This window comes from Temnothorax americanus, unplaced genomic scaffold (assembly GCF_048541705.1).
Source record: "Temnothorax americanus isolate GAGA-0224 unplaced genomic scaffold, ASM4854170v1 Scaffold53, whole genome shotgun sequence".
In the NCBI taxonomy this organism is placed as follows: Eukaryota; Metazoa; Arthropoda; class Insecta; order Hymenoptera; family Formicidae; genus Temnothorax; species Temnothorax americanus.
In genome coordinates, this window is record NW_027509688.1 from 66,281 (window position 1) to 80,121 (window position 13,841).

The window sequence follows — 13,841 nt, forward strand, 5'->3', positions numbered from 1 at the left end:
TATATAAAACAGAGATCTTTTAAATAATTTAAATGAGATATGTGTACGTTTTTAAAATCTGCCTCTTACGTTGAACTTTTATATAAAATAAGTCCAAAGTCCATAGTATATATAATATTTTTAGAGCTAAGGAATCATAATGTCGACAATTTTTTTGCGCTGCGGATCTCGAGATTTTCTAGTTGTCGGCTTTCTACATATCTTGGTAAATCTCGCGCAAAACAATTCGAGAGTAACAGGTACCTCGGTGAACATTTAAAAAAAGGGGCGTCTCGTGGCATGGCGGATTACGAATCTTCCCGAGAAGATGTCCGCGATAGTAAAAGAATATTCGTGCACCCCAATGGAGCCCATTAGGATCCAAAGGCGGTTGGTCCAGTCTTCTTCTCTCTCTCTCTCTCTCTCTCTCTCTCTCTCTCTCTCTCTCTCTCTCTCTCTCTCTCTCTCTCTCTCTCTCTCTCTTTCTCTCCTCTCCCGTTTCTCTCTCGATGGATTCACGATGCTGGAGGAGAGGCAGGAGATGGCCGGGTGGTCAAGCAACATTCCGTCGCTCCGAGAGACCCTTCCTCCCCCTCTTTGGTAGATGGTTCCCTATATACAAGCTCTCGCTTCTTTATGAGCCACAGCCACAACGATATGTATGCCCACGAAAGCGCCAATATTATTTCGACTACGCGCGCTCTACGTAACCTTGCTGAAGTACGAACGTCGCCTCGCCTCACCTCGCCTCGCCTCGTTGCGATTGTCTGCTCGATTCTCGTGGCACCTCATCTTCATCTTCGCCTGTCGAACCGGACACATGCTGCGTCGCGTCGCGAATCTCGCCGATCACGCGGCAATAACATCGAATGCTCTGTAAGCGTAAACTTCACACCTCACATATAAAATATTCTCGACCTTTCCGTAACGTATGAAATTATTGACAAGTCAATATCGTATAAAGTTATATTATTAGTCCAGGCAACGTAGGCGAAAAACATGCGTTATTTGGAAATTTGTTCTCAAAAAATGAATTCACTTGAAACCTTTTGGAAAGTGTTTTTCTACCCTTAAATGGAAAAGTTTACCTATTTATTTCATGTGCTCTTACCTATTTTTAGAAAAAAACGAAAAAAACCGATTTTTTTTAAAGAAAATTGTGAAAAAGTGATTATAATTAAAAAAAATGTTAAATGTATAATCATGAAATTCATAGGTAATGTGTTTTCAAGGTTGCTAAATACGAATCTGAAGTAAAATTTTCAACATTATGAAATGGCGACTCAAAAGGGCGGGTAAAAAGCACTTCCAACAGTTACGGAAACTGTTCTGTGGCGGAGGCGCTTCGCAAACTGATTTCCTTTTGTTAAACCTCAAAAATATATGTGAACGATTCTTAAAACAAAAAATGTTAGAAAAAGGATGGAGACAGCGTAACATTTGTTTGCAGCGAGCACCCGCTTATACTCGCACGCTGCGGTTCTCGGCGCGCGAGCCGAGAAATCCTATACAGTTTATAGCACTCCCCGGGAAATTTTACCTCTGTTTCATATACAATTCTTTAAAATTCGGTCAATTATTTCCCGAAAAGTTGGAAAAATTTCGGATACCGGTTCCAAAAAAGATCGGTAACCAAAAATTATACACTTTATATCACTCCCCGGAAAATTCTACCCCTGTTTCATATATAATTCTTTGAGATTCCGTCAATTATTTCCCCAAAAATTGAAGAAATTAGAAAAACCGGTTTCCAGAAGATCGGTAACAAAAAACTATACACCATATAGCACTCCCCGGGAAATTCTACCCCTATTTCATATACAATACTTTCAAAATCGGTCCAATAGTTTCTAAGATTACCCCGAACAACAGTACAAACGACAGTAAATACGACTTTTTTTACTAAATTGCGTGTAGCCACTAAAATAAAAGTTCAAAAAAATATTTTCGATATACAGTCTTAAAGTTTAAAACCCAAGCTACAACATCCCATAAGTTATTTTCTTAAAAAAAATTTTTTTCTATTACTTTTTCGACTTTGAAAATAGAGAAATTTTCATATTTTCTAGTTGGACATTTATTTTTATATATTTTTTTGAAAAATACACTTGCTTAATATTTTGTTTTTCAAATAAAACATGTATCATCTTAAAGTACATATTTTCAGCTTTAAAAAACCCTATTATTAAATTTCAATATCTATTTCCTAAGCAATAATATCTGCAGTCAAACTTATTGATCAATTTTGAAATAACGAAATTTCAAGAAAACTATCAATTTTGAGGTCCCAACTTTTAAAAAATAAATTTTTGTAATTTTTTTCACTTATTGCATGTTATCAGCACATATTTTAAGAATATAATGCTTTAATTTAGAAGTGAAAATCTGCAAATTTAAATAAATGGCAATGATATTAGTAAAATAAGTCATAAATTTCACATCGCCTCTCTTCAAATTCGATTTAAATATACTCAAAATGCTTTCTCGATTTTTCTAAATCACTTGAAAATGAGTAAATTACGTCTACTTTCGAATGCTTTTTGTAAAATTTGATTCTATCGATCCAATCAAAAGTTACAACTCTTTTTAAAAAGTGCGCGCGCGCCCGCGTACTCTGCAGGCGGCTTCACACGGGACGGCATCGACGCACTTTGAAGCGTTAATTAAAAAATTATTACTCCTATTATACACATATTAATATTAAGAAAACTTTAGATATGTTTCTTTGGTAAAATTTTCTCCTCTTTCGATTGGCATGGTTTATTTTTTCATAAAATTAATGTTTTTTTAGTTATACTCAAAAAACCGATTTTTTTGGTCTTTTTTGTTAAATAAAACATTTAGCACAGGGTTTACGTTGGTAAACTTTTGGGACATGTTTTCTGAAACCCAAAAGAACACATTCCAAAAAAGTTTACTCTTCGACGAGAAATTTCCAAGTGTTTTCCTACATTGACGGTAATTTTTTTCAAATTAATAAGATATAAATATAAGGCACTAATGTGATTCCCTATATTGTTCTCGCACGAACTATAGACGAGGGAACAGACAATCGTATTATATGAAGTAACGAATTATCATCACGTTACAACTTGCGTGATCGCTCGCGCGTTTCCTTCATTTCCGCGCGAGACACATTCGTGATTTTTCTCTCATCTTCTCTTTCTCCATAGGTTTTTCCCGCCTACCTAGAGTGCCTTTCGCAACAGCTGAGATTAAAGCAACGGATATGTATCCGACTTTTCCACACGGTACGTGTCTGACTTATTCTGAATGTGAAGACCGGCTCCACGAATAGCAGACCGGTATGAATAAGGAGAAGGTGAAGCGAGCGAGAAGGAGAGGCGAGGAGGAGGAGAAGAATGAGGGAGAGCAACAGAAGATATCTAGGTCCGGTTTCGAGAGGTTCAAGATCCTCGGATACGTCTTTAAAAATTTAAGAATCGTCATGAACAATTTTTACATTAAACGAAGCGTCGCTTAACGGCCGCGTCATGCCGTCGATTTTTCGGCCGTAATTTGCGGCGCGTCTAATGGCAAATCGAGCGTAATTAACATCGAAAACGCCGTTACCGTGCGTGGTACCCGCACGACGGTGTGACTAATGCGAGCGCTTACGTAATTATCGCCAGGCAGTCGATCGCGATGAACTCGCGCGCTATACAATCTACAATGTCGGCTGACGCGTGGTAAAAATTCGCACTCGAGTACAAGTTTCCCTTAACGGCACGTGAATGATAATACATTCGGCGTAAAGCGATTGCGACTAATGTGCGACTACGTGGCAATACAGTTAACGTAATTAGCAGATACCATCGAGAGATCTGACTGTATACATCTCACGCTTAGTTCGCGCGCGCGCGCGTGCGCGCGAGAGAGAGAGAGAGAGAGAGAGAGAGAGAGAGAGAGAGAGAAAGTGAGAGCGCCATTATTTCCGAGCATTTAATATTATCTCTGAATAATATTACCACGAAACGGTAGTCCGCGATGACTACACACACAGGACGTCTTTCAAGGCCGTGGAATCACATACAACTTATTCCAGTTATAGGCAACTAGATAAATATACAATATTTTACGAGTCTCTTCTCCAATAAGCAAGTTAAATTATATAAACTTGAAAAAAATGTCATCATGATTTCACGCATTGCTGGCTTTGAATAATGTACGCATCTACTGCCTGCTAATAAAGCCTTCCGGCATCAACGAAAACACAAAGGGGATTAGACATTCCTCGCAGAATTGACTATTCTAAACTATCTAGCGTCCCATAATTGATTTATCTACTTCCAAGATGAGCTCGGGGTCTAATAACTTAGCTATTCGCTTGTCTGATGTATTCACTTATATTCATTTTCATATTCGCTTTATTTTCACCGATGGAAAATTTCAGGAATGTTGTAGAATTTATTGCTGTTGTAAAAGATTAATTCTTATTTTTTCTAAAGGACGCAATTAATATCGCGATTTGTTTATTTCCCAGTTACTTTTGAATTAAGTTCATGTTTGGAGTACTTTGTGGTACACATCAGATTCTCCCTAACATTAGTAATTATTCTAAAGAGAATGTTCTTTTGTTCTGTGATTATATGTGCTTGCCTATCAAAGGGTTGCTAGGGATTAAAGACCGGAATTATGGTTGGTTTCCAAATAATGTATACGATATAGCGATTGAACAAAATTTCTCGGGCTCAGAGTATTGCACCCGGCAACGGATTCGATACACCTACCGAGCCACCCACGCGTAGCTCGGAAATCTTCTCGCGACCGCCACCGAAAAATCTCCATCCGAATAATGTCACTGCTAGACGTTCGGGTTAAGGCATCGAAGAAAGTTCCCGAGATCCTGCGTGCACGCGCGCGCGCAAAATCTCGCCCACGCCAGGGCGCCATAAAAGTTGAGTTCGAATCTGCCCTCCTCAAACCGCCTCCACCATCGCACCACCACCGGCTTCACCACCGGTGCATTCTCCTCCCTCCCTTTACCTGTATGTATGTATGTACACTGCCCGACACTGCTCATTTCTTCTGCTTCATCTCCTCTTCCTCCTCTCCTCCTCGTCGCCGTCCACCCGCGATCTTTGCCTTCTCATTCCCCTCTTCTCCGACTTCTCGTCTCGCCTCTACTCGAGGGGAAAAGAGAGAGGGAGAGGAGAGAGGCTATGCGAAGTCCCTCCGCGCGGACCCGTCGCGACAAGCCGCGTCGAGGAGGTCCAAGAATGCACGGACATCACGGCATGGAAGGCGGTTGGCTATGAGCCCCGCGAAGGGGAAGCCTCTCGAGAGAGCCGGCGGGTTTCCTCGACGAGAGCGGAGACGGAGGACCTGCGTCGAGGGGGAGGCGGGGAGGGGGAGAGAGAGAAAGAGAGAGAGAGAGAGAGAGAGAGAGAGAGAGAGAGAGAGAGAGAGAGAGAGAGAGAGAGAGAGAGAGCGCCTTCACGGGGCCTCGAGGGCCACTTCGCGACCCGCCGGGAGGACGAGGAGAGACGGTGGAACGGCGGGGGCCCGAAGTAGGGGCCGGGAAGTGACCGGATGGCCTTGGTCCCGAGACTTGGTTAGTTACCGCGCGGCCGACTATGCTGGCCACAGGGCGGTATCTCCGATTTCGACCGCTTTTTAAGACGACCGGACCAGGACCCGGCCGGCCAGCCGGCAGAAAGCAGAAAGGGGGGGCCCGCCTGGTCCGACAGGGGAAGTCCGAAGGGGCGACACGACGTGCCGACGAATGCGCGAGACATGCGCACACATCGTTCGAGAAGGCTGAGAAAGAAGCGGCTTGAAGAAACGATGGGATTTTGCGAAAATCTTCTCGCTGCTCACAATTCTGATTTATATCGCGATATGGCGATAGAACACGATCTTTACGATCTTTTCTCGTTCTTTTCTCAGGAACTTTATTATTAATTCTTATCCGAACGAGAATAGATTTCATACGTGTGTTCTTTTTTTACGTGCGTTGCGAAAAAAGCAATTGTATTGAAGCGATGCACAACCATTACCAATATACATTAGCTCAAAAAGAGAGAGCGTTTACAATATAATACCAATATGAGAAATTAGTTTAATTACTCGGCTCTATACCCAACATAAAAATTGGATATATATTGTTAGCCAATATTGTTAGCCAATATTGTTGCAATAAAGTTGTGCTAAAGAGGGTAGGCTTGCAACTTAATTGTATTACGCGCATTGTTGCCTGAAACGAAATCTTTTGTGCGGGCTACAACTCACGCTTGTAAGGCGTAACGCAAAAACCGATTTAACAGCTTAATCGCAATTAACCGAAAAAGATCGGCATGCTTCTCACGCGCGGTATTCCATTATTCGTGCGCCGGAGCATCGCCGCGCAAGAATCGCGCGGTATTCCACGCGCGATCCATTCGAATAGTTCCGAGTAAAACTTTGTGGAAATCGGCAGGTATACGATTGCGTAAATTGCGCCGATACGGTTTGTCGGCCACAGAAATAATGGGGAACGAAACGCAACGTGTTACACACGCGCGCTCTTCCGCCCTCCGCGGCCTCCACACTCGTCGTCGATCTCGCGGAGGACGGAGGACGCCCACGTCTCGTCCCGTATAAATTAACGCAGTCGTGAAATCGCACTCGCGAGTCCTCCCCCCCCCCCCCGTGTCGCCGGGAGGGACTCTTGTCTGAGGCAAGAATGAATAGCCCGGTTACTTATTGCTCACCATCGCTCATTATTGTTCAACAGGGGCAACTTATGTGTGAGAGCGCGAAAAGGTATATCTGCAACGCGTACAAAGCGATATACAGGGTATCCCAAAGGTCGCGTGCCTTTATTCGAACCGCAGGTGGTCGAAAACGGATCGCAAGTGGAACAATGGCTCTCTCAAGGTCGATGACTGAGGGGAAATGCAACGGAAAACGAGATTCCATCGGTATTTTCTCCGGGAAAGAAATCGATTAGGGAGCGTCGTGGAAAAATGTGTGACTTTTGATACGCCCGATACATCGGCGCCCCAGCCGAACGTCTCTCTATCGAGCTAATAATTACCTCGGTGAGTTTGCGAAAATCTCATCCGCGGTATTTCACGAGAAGGATCCCCGGGCGATTTTCGTCTATATATCGTTAGCGTGTCTCACGGATCCAGGACGTCGGTAGAAAACATCGTCATTAAGAGCTTCGGATGCTGACGGCGCTTGTGTCACAGATGCGCTGCCAATTTGCGGTGGCCGAGTATAGGGGTTTGCATTAATTACAATTTCATCCAACTTCCGCGCGTCTCCAAGGCGCGGCAATCCGCGGACAACCCGGTCCAGACAGCATTTTTGACATAATGTCTAAAAGACGTCTTAATGATATCCCGATTTTTTTATATAGTGCTGTTTGGAAAAGATTTTTCGGCTTGCGCATTGTCAACGCATCGAGAATACTTCGCAAGACCCAACCACAGTATATAGTATATAACCACATTATATACTGTGACCCAACGATGCTTAGGCAGCGATACTTTTTCCGCAATCGGTGGGCAACTAATGGTGGAGGATAATTAACTCCGTCACTTATGCGGTCCATAGGCGCGTCGCCGCGATCCGCAGACGCGTTTATGCAGATTACCTCCTCTCGATTTACCTCGCACTATGACGATAAATTAACGTGGTGCGGAACACATCACGGGTCAAGAAACTGTTATAGGCTCCGTTTGTTCGCGATGCGTTATTATTGAGGCGTTACTGTTCATTTCCGCCTCGGGCAACCTTTCGTGCGTACCTTCTTCGTCTCCTAATCTCTACGACTATGGACGTATTGAAACGCGACGTATTGAAAGGCTCAGCTAAAGAGCCGGCAATCTTCATTAAAGTAGAGCAAAAATGAGCAAATGGGCATTAATTACGTTGCATGAAGCGCGAACTGAAATGAAACGGAAGAGAGATCATTTTCGAGCTCATAATTTCTCAGGTATTTGTTAATCCTCTGTTGCGCAGTGCAATTTTCAAATCACACGCCAGTCTTCTCTTTTTATTACCCCGACTCCTTTTTATACTTCACTTCACTTGTCGACTATTATAATTTTGAAGCTATATTATGAAAGTTTATCTCTCCTTCGTTCTTAAAGAAGTAATTATTCGTTATTTTGTTCTAATTTAATTTCCCCATCACACGTCGAACAAGTCTCTTGATCAAGCCAACAAATAATTTAGCTGATTAATCCTACTTTACTAAGATTCGGTTACCTTAATAGCACAACTTTATTGCAACAATATTGGCTAATAATATATGTATATACCCAATTTTTATGTTAGGTATTAAACTAATTTTTTATATTGGTATTATATTGTAAAGTAGACGTTCTCTCTTTTTGAGCTAATATTGGCAGTGCATTTACATTTTATTAATAACCAATATTAGCTTTACATTGGGAAATATTGGCCAAGACATTCCCAATATTCAGCCAATATGTTGCCAATGTATTGTGCTACCAGGTTATTGACAATTGTATGTACGTGTAACCGTTTAAGATATTATATATTACGGTACATGTATCTTTTGTACGTGACTTGGATCGTGCAATTTATATTCTTATGTGGAAAGTCGCCATGAAGTCGGAGGATCTGGTCACAACGTGCTCGAACTCGAGATAAGACAGAGCTCCGTCGCCGTCTATGTCGCTCTCCTCCAGAACTTTTCGACACACGGTAGCCACCTCTTCGGCACTTAGCCCACCTTGAGTCAGCTGCCGACAGGTGCGCTCCAAATCACCCAGACCCAACACCCCGTCCTCGTCGAAATCTGTTCGCGGAAGATTACAAATTGATAGATGCAATAGATGAGCGATCGTCGAAATATTGTCCGAGCGAGAGGCTGAATGGACCTCGCGGTGATTCGATACCATCACATCGGAGAACGTTCTCTTTCACTTAAGCCTAATCATTAAATATTTATGAGAGGTAGGGGGGCAACGGGTAACGTGACAAAAACGCGTAATCTACGGTGAAAGAAAAAAACACCCCGCTCGCACGAGGGTACTATATAATTATGACATTGCGCCGCGGCAAAATCGATCGGTTGTTCCGTGCAAATATTCTCGTGCATCGTGGATGTCGTGTCTGGATGCCGTATGTACTTCTCATTCCATGGAACAACTATAGGTACAGCCGAGGTCGACCTCCAGGCTCTCTCACGATCCGCTCGTCCGCCCGTCCGTCCGTCCGTCTGTCCGTCCGTCTGGGTTCACCTGGTGGTCCGTACCGTAAATTTTGAAGGCGTAAAAGACTTTCAAATCCCGCGGTGCTTGTTCAGAGAACACGGACAACATCTCGAGAAATTCCTCGAAACAGATTCCTTCGGAGAGGGACGTTGATTGTCCTGAATCCTGACGTTGCGTAAAAACTTCCGAGATCCGTTCTCTAAATGGATTCTCCTAAAAAGAAAAAAAATTCCTCCTTAACAAAAGCACGAGAAAATGGAAAAATATATATATTTATTTTTAGCTAAAACAAAGATAAGTTTAAGTATTATTATAATATTGAATACTCGTTAAAATATAATTTAAGTTTAAAAAAATCTATAATATCCAGTATAATGTCATCTATAGTAGGCAGAATACGTGAAATATATACTCTAATAAAAGCGTAAAAATATTCGTATAATTATGTAAAAGTCTATTTTTCTAAAGAATAGAAATGTATATACTTTTTACAACACGTATGAAACTTATTATATCGAATTTTTATTGTTCAAAATTACTTAAAAATTTGAAATAGACCTTTAATTCAGGAATACGCGCCAAATACGACAAAGGCAAACGAAGAGACGATGCCTCTTGCGGCGTCATGGTACGTGGTATCATTCCAGGATCTCCTATTTCTCGAAATCTTTTAAATATTCTAGAAAAAAATGGAAGTTTTGAACGAAATAAGAATAAAATAAAACAATACAATCAAAAGGATATTACCTCAAGATTTCTTTGCGTGTGAAAAAGGTGCAATCCTGATAATCTTCGAGTTGTTCTTCGGTGAATGTCGCCACTTTATTTCCCATCACTCTTTTATTATATAATTCCTTCTTTTATATGTATATCGTTACGAATGTTGGATTCTGGAATATTATTATCACTTTAGAGATAATTTTTCCATTATTTTTCCGTAGAAAGAAACAGGCAAAGATAATTAATTGTCATAGAAATTGAAGATCTGTTTAAACCGGATTAAGAAAGACTGTTACATTTACGAGAGAACAGCGAGAACTGAGTTCTCACATCACTGATGTTCGATACGAAATCGTGCAATCTAATAACCAGGGTGTGTCTCGCCACTCCCATCAGCAAGGACGTTTTAATCTTAAATTTACGAGCAACTATGACCTATTTATATACCTTGTTATATAATTGTACAGCAAAAATTATTTTCTCTTAATTTCAACATGCGAGCTGTTTGATAATAATCCTCTATAATCAGGTCTTATATGTAAAGAAAATTATACAATCGGTAAATGGAAATTATTGTTAAGTCACTAAGACTTAAAAAATGCCGATATATAGGTGTACAACTTTCAAGTATAGTACTAGATGATTAATTAAATTAATTGTATTTATACAAATGCACAAAAGAATGTTATATTTTAATCTTAATCGTACATATTAAACTTATAAGCGTTTCTATAAATCTACTACAAAAGATTTTATTGTACAAAATGAAAATATTGCAAATGTAATCGTAAATTGCAATAAATATTAGAATTATGAAAATTACAAGCAATGTGTTTTATTTACAATATAGTAACACTTTAGACATAATGATCTTCATACGCTTCTTTACAATCAGCTAAATTATGAATACATTCCATAAATTCGTCTTCCTCAAGTCCGGAATCCGTAAAAGCATGGAATTTCTTGATATTTCTTATCCTTTTGGTTTGCTCAAGTAAAGATTCGTACATTGCTGCAACATTACTGCCGCTGTGCATCCCAGCCATCACCGCAACAGATTTTACATCTGAAAGAGAAAGCAAATGCTGTTATTTATTATTACTTAATTTGTGTTTCGTACTAATAAAAAAAAGACGCACTGGTTCCTACGGGCAAACCGGCGATATTTCCATCCTTGGTTACGTTATTATTGAAGATCTTTGGATATGGTAAGGAAATTTTCAGTGGTGCTTCAATGTTGCATAAATACGTGGCCGACGCGTGACACGTACACGCCAGATACAGCGTCATCATTTCGTGCACGCTGGAGCACTTGTATGCAGGTTTGGATATTTGTTTGCTGGCTTCATGAACGGGTCGCTTTATTCTGTCTTCGGGTATTCCTCGTAACGCTATACTTTGCATATTATTATCCATCGGTATATCGCAGCTCGGTGTCAGGCTTGTCCATAGAGATCCCTCGAATTCATCCAGTACGTCTATTAAATCCATTTTCATCTTCATAGGAAACGGCAGACTCAGACTAGTTGCCGCGGCTTTACGACCCAGCTTGTTCAGATCGGCACATAAATCGGATAAGCTGGCGCCCAAATACTTCTTGGTTCTATATCTCAAGCTCACGGTGTCTAGAGCGGTTGCCAATATCGCGCTGCTGTGATATCTTAGTTCCGGACTGTACGTTATGTTCTCGAATTTACGTGAATCAGCCGCGAATGGCCAACCGACTTGTCCACAGGAAAGGGGACTGTAAAGCGACGAATGCTCTCCGATATGTTGCCAACATAATGCTGTATTGACAACTTTAACCAAATCCGACGCGCTGGGCTCGGCATTGTTAAAGTCAAGACATGGAAATGCCAAGATACTTTTGCCGTATTCGTCGCGTAGATGCTGAACGCAAGATGCTCCAAGACCAGCAAAGCCATCTGCAGAATCCATAAGCACCTATTTTTGGAAATATTACATTAGCAATATAATTATTTTAATAATTAATAAAAAGATTAGGTATACAATACTGTATAAATTTTTTACCTGAAATCCTTGCATTAAATCACACTCCTCTACGTATGATCGTATTCTGTCCGCAAAATTGTCGGAGAATTGTTCCGTAGCCCATAAATCGCGGCCATACGTGAATATATTGAATGGTCGCTGCGTACAATTGTGTAAATACTGTTTGATACTATGTACTGTTCTCGGATGGAACAGAGGTAAAAGATAGTCGACCCATGACTTCACGTCGCTTTCAAAGTTGTAGGTTTCTGCATCTACATCTTCATCGAGTTCATTTAAATTTTGAATAAAAGGTGATTTAGGACTAGGCTCGGCGCTAGTAATTTCCAATTTTGTACTATCCCATAGCAGCTGATTATTTGAAGGTTTCGTATCATATAAAGAACCTTGCTCATTTAAGTAGCCTAGAGTCCCTTTTAAATCTGCTACTAATAATCTCGGGGTGAACGTAACTTGTTTCTGAAACACAACTGTGCAGTAGTAATTACCAATTTATAATATCAAAACACGTATATATACATATTTATAATATAACTTTTCAAACATTCAATTATATATTTCAATTCAAACAATTCAAACAATTTATTTATAATTATATATAAAGCAAAATTTATTAAAAAATATGAATATAGTAAAATCTGAATAGCTTTCATCACTGATTTCTTTTACATTTACATATGTTATACATAAAATGCTTTTATTTTTATTATATTTACTGCAATAATGTTTTTGAGAAAAATGTTTCGGCATTGTTTTACTTTTTAATTAAATTGTATACGTAAAAAATAACTCTTTGGGAAAAAAATATATATATATTATATAAAAGGGTTTTTTATACTTTATATGGGCGTCACTTCCAATTGGAGTTAGCGCCAATGACTTTCTGACATATGTTGTTGATATAATGGTACTATTCATATACAATTCGTTTCATTTCGTATACAATTCATTACATTAAAATTATTCCACATGGATCTCCAACTTTTCAGCAAAGTGAGTCCATTCCATACCGCCTTGTGCTTGCAGTGCAAAACAAGGTTTATTATTGTACATTTTTAACTTTTCACACAAACCGTACAACGATAGACTTTTGTTTCGCACTGCAAGCACTGGGCAATGTGGAGTAGACCTTACTTGATATGGAAAGTTGGAAATCCATGTGGAATCTTGCAATAATAGACCACGTTTCACACTACAAGTATAGAGCGGTATGGGATGAATTTCGCTTTACATAGAAATTTGGAAACTTATGTGAAACATATTAAGAGTAATCTGTACTTTCAATTTGAAGAAAATTGAAAGTGACACCTGTGTAATGAATAAGACCTGATATAAAATTTCTGACCACATATTAATTGAAATATAATCCAGAATTCTTGCAATTCTAGCTTGGGGAAAAAATTGCTACACAAATTATGTCTCTTAGATAGTTGCAATATTTTTGCTGCCTATCTGTAGAAGCAGCAACACATATCAAAACAAACTTCATTTTCACAATTACACTTACTCGCGAGTTTTCACCTTCTTTGTACAGTACATTATGGTTCACCTCGGACGGATTCTTCGGGTCATATGTGAAGTTAGACTCCTGCGAAACAAGATTATCTTGTGATGTATTACAATGATCATTAGATACAGAGACACGTCAAGACTTATCAACAAAATATAGCCATCGATACCTGTAGATTCCACCAATGTGCACCAATAAAATTTGAATAATGGCCTAATTGAATGGTCAAAATCTCTCGTGTTGTCATATTTGTCGAATTTATATTTTGCTCTCTGCAGAACGATATATGACTCGACCAAGCGTGAACATGAACGGATCCTTGTTTACCTGTTTTCGATTGATTGGAAGAGGACGTAGAGGTTAAGGCACAGTTGGGCTTTGGGCATATATCAGTTGGGCACAGTATAAAATCTAACGGCGTGATCCCATGGTACGGAACGTATGGG

The 13,841-nt window shown here is 40.0% G+C and overlaps 2 protein-coding genes across 3 annotated transcripts; both read right to left on the reverse strand.

The window, feature by feature from the left end:
- Positions 1 to 5,689: 5,689 nt before the first annotated feature.
- Positions 5,690 to 10,562, reverse strand: LOC143904525 (calcium and integrin-binding family member 2). 2 transcript variants are annotated; one of them, XM_077419280.1, is made up of 4 exons: positions 9,900 to 10,562; positions 9,711 to 9,819; positions 9,194 to 9,365; positions 5,690 to 8,734 (listed from the first exon to the last, which is right to left on the reverse strand). In XM_077419280.1, the coding sequence occupies exons 1-4, from the start codon at positions 9,983 to 9,985 to the stop codon at positions 8,517 to 8,519; spliced, it is 585 nt and encodes a 194-aa protein (XP_077275406.1). In that variant the 5' UTR covers positions 9,986 to 10,562; the 3' UTR covers positions 5,690 to 8,516. The 2 variants fall into 2 exon arrangements, with proteins under 2 accessions (XP_077275406.1, XP_077275405.1); XM_077419279.1 differs by having other exon boundaries at positions 5,691 to 8,734; positions 9,711 to 9,831.
- Positions 10,563 to 10,691: 129 nt separating this feature from the next.
- Mst (misato mitochondrial distribution and morphology regulator) lies at positions 10,692 to 13,785 on the reverse strand. Its single transcript, XM_077419274.1, has 5 exons — positions 13,565 to 13,785; positions 13,393 to 13,473; positions 11,904 to 12,344; positions 11,012 to 11,816; positions 10,692 to 10,938 (listed from the first exon to the last, which is right to left on the reverse strand). Exons 1-5 carry the CDS (start codon positions 13,640 to 13,642, stop codon positions 10,730 to 10,732), a joined length of 1,614 nt encoding a protein of 537 aa, XP_077275400.1. The 5' UTR covers positions 13,643 to 13,785; the 3' UTR covers positions 10,692 to 10,729.
- Positions 13,786 to 13,841: the final 56 nt, after the last annotated feature.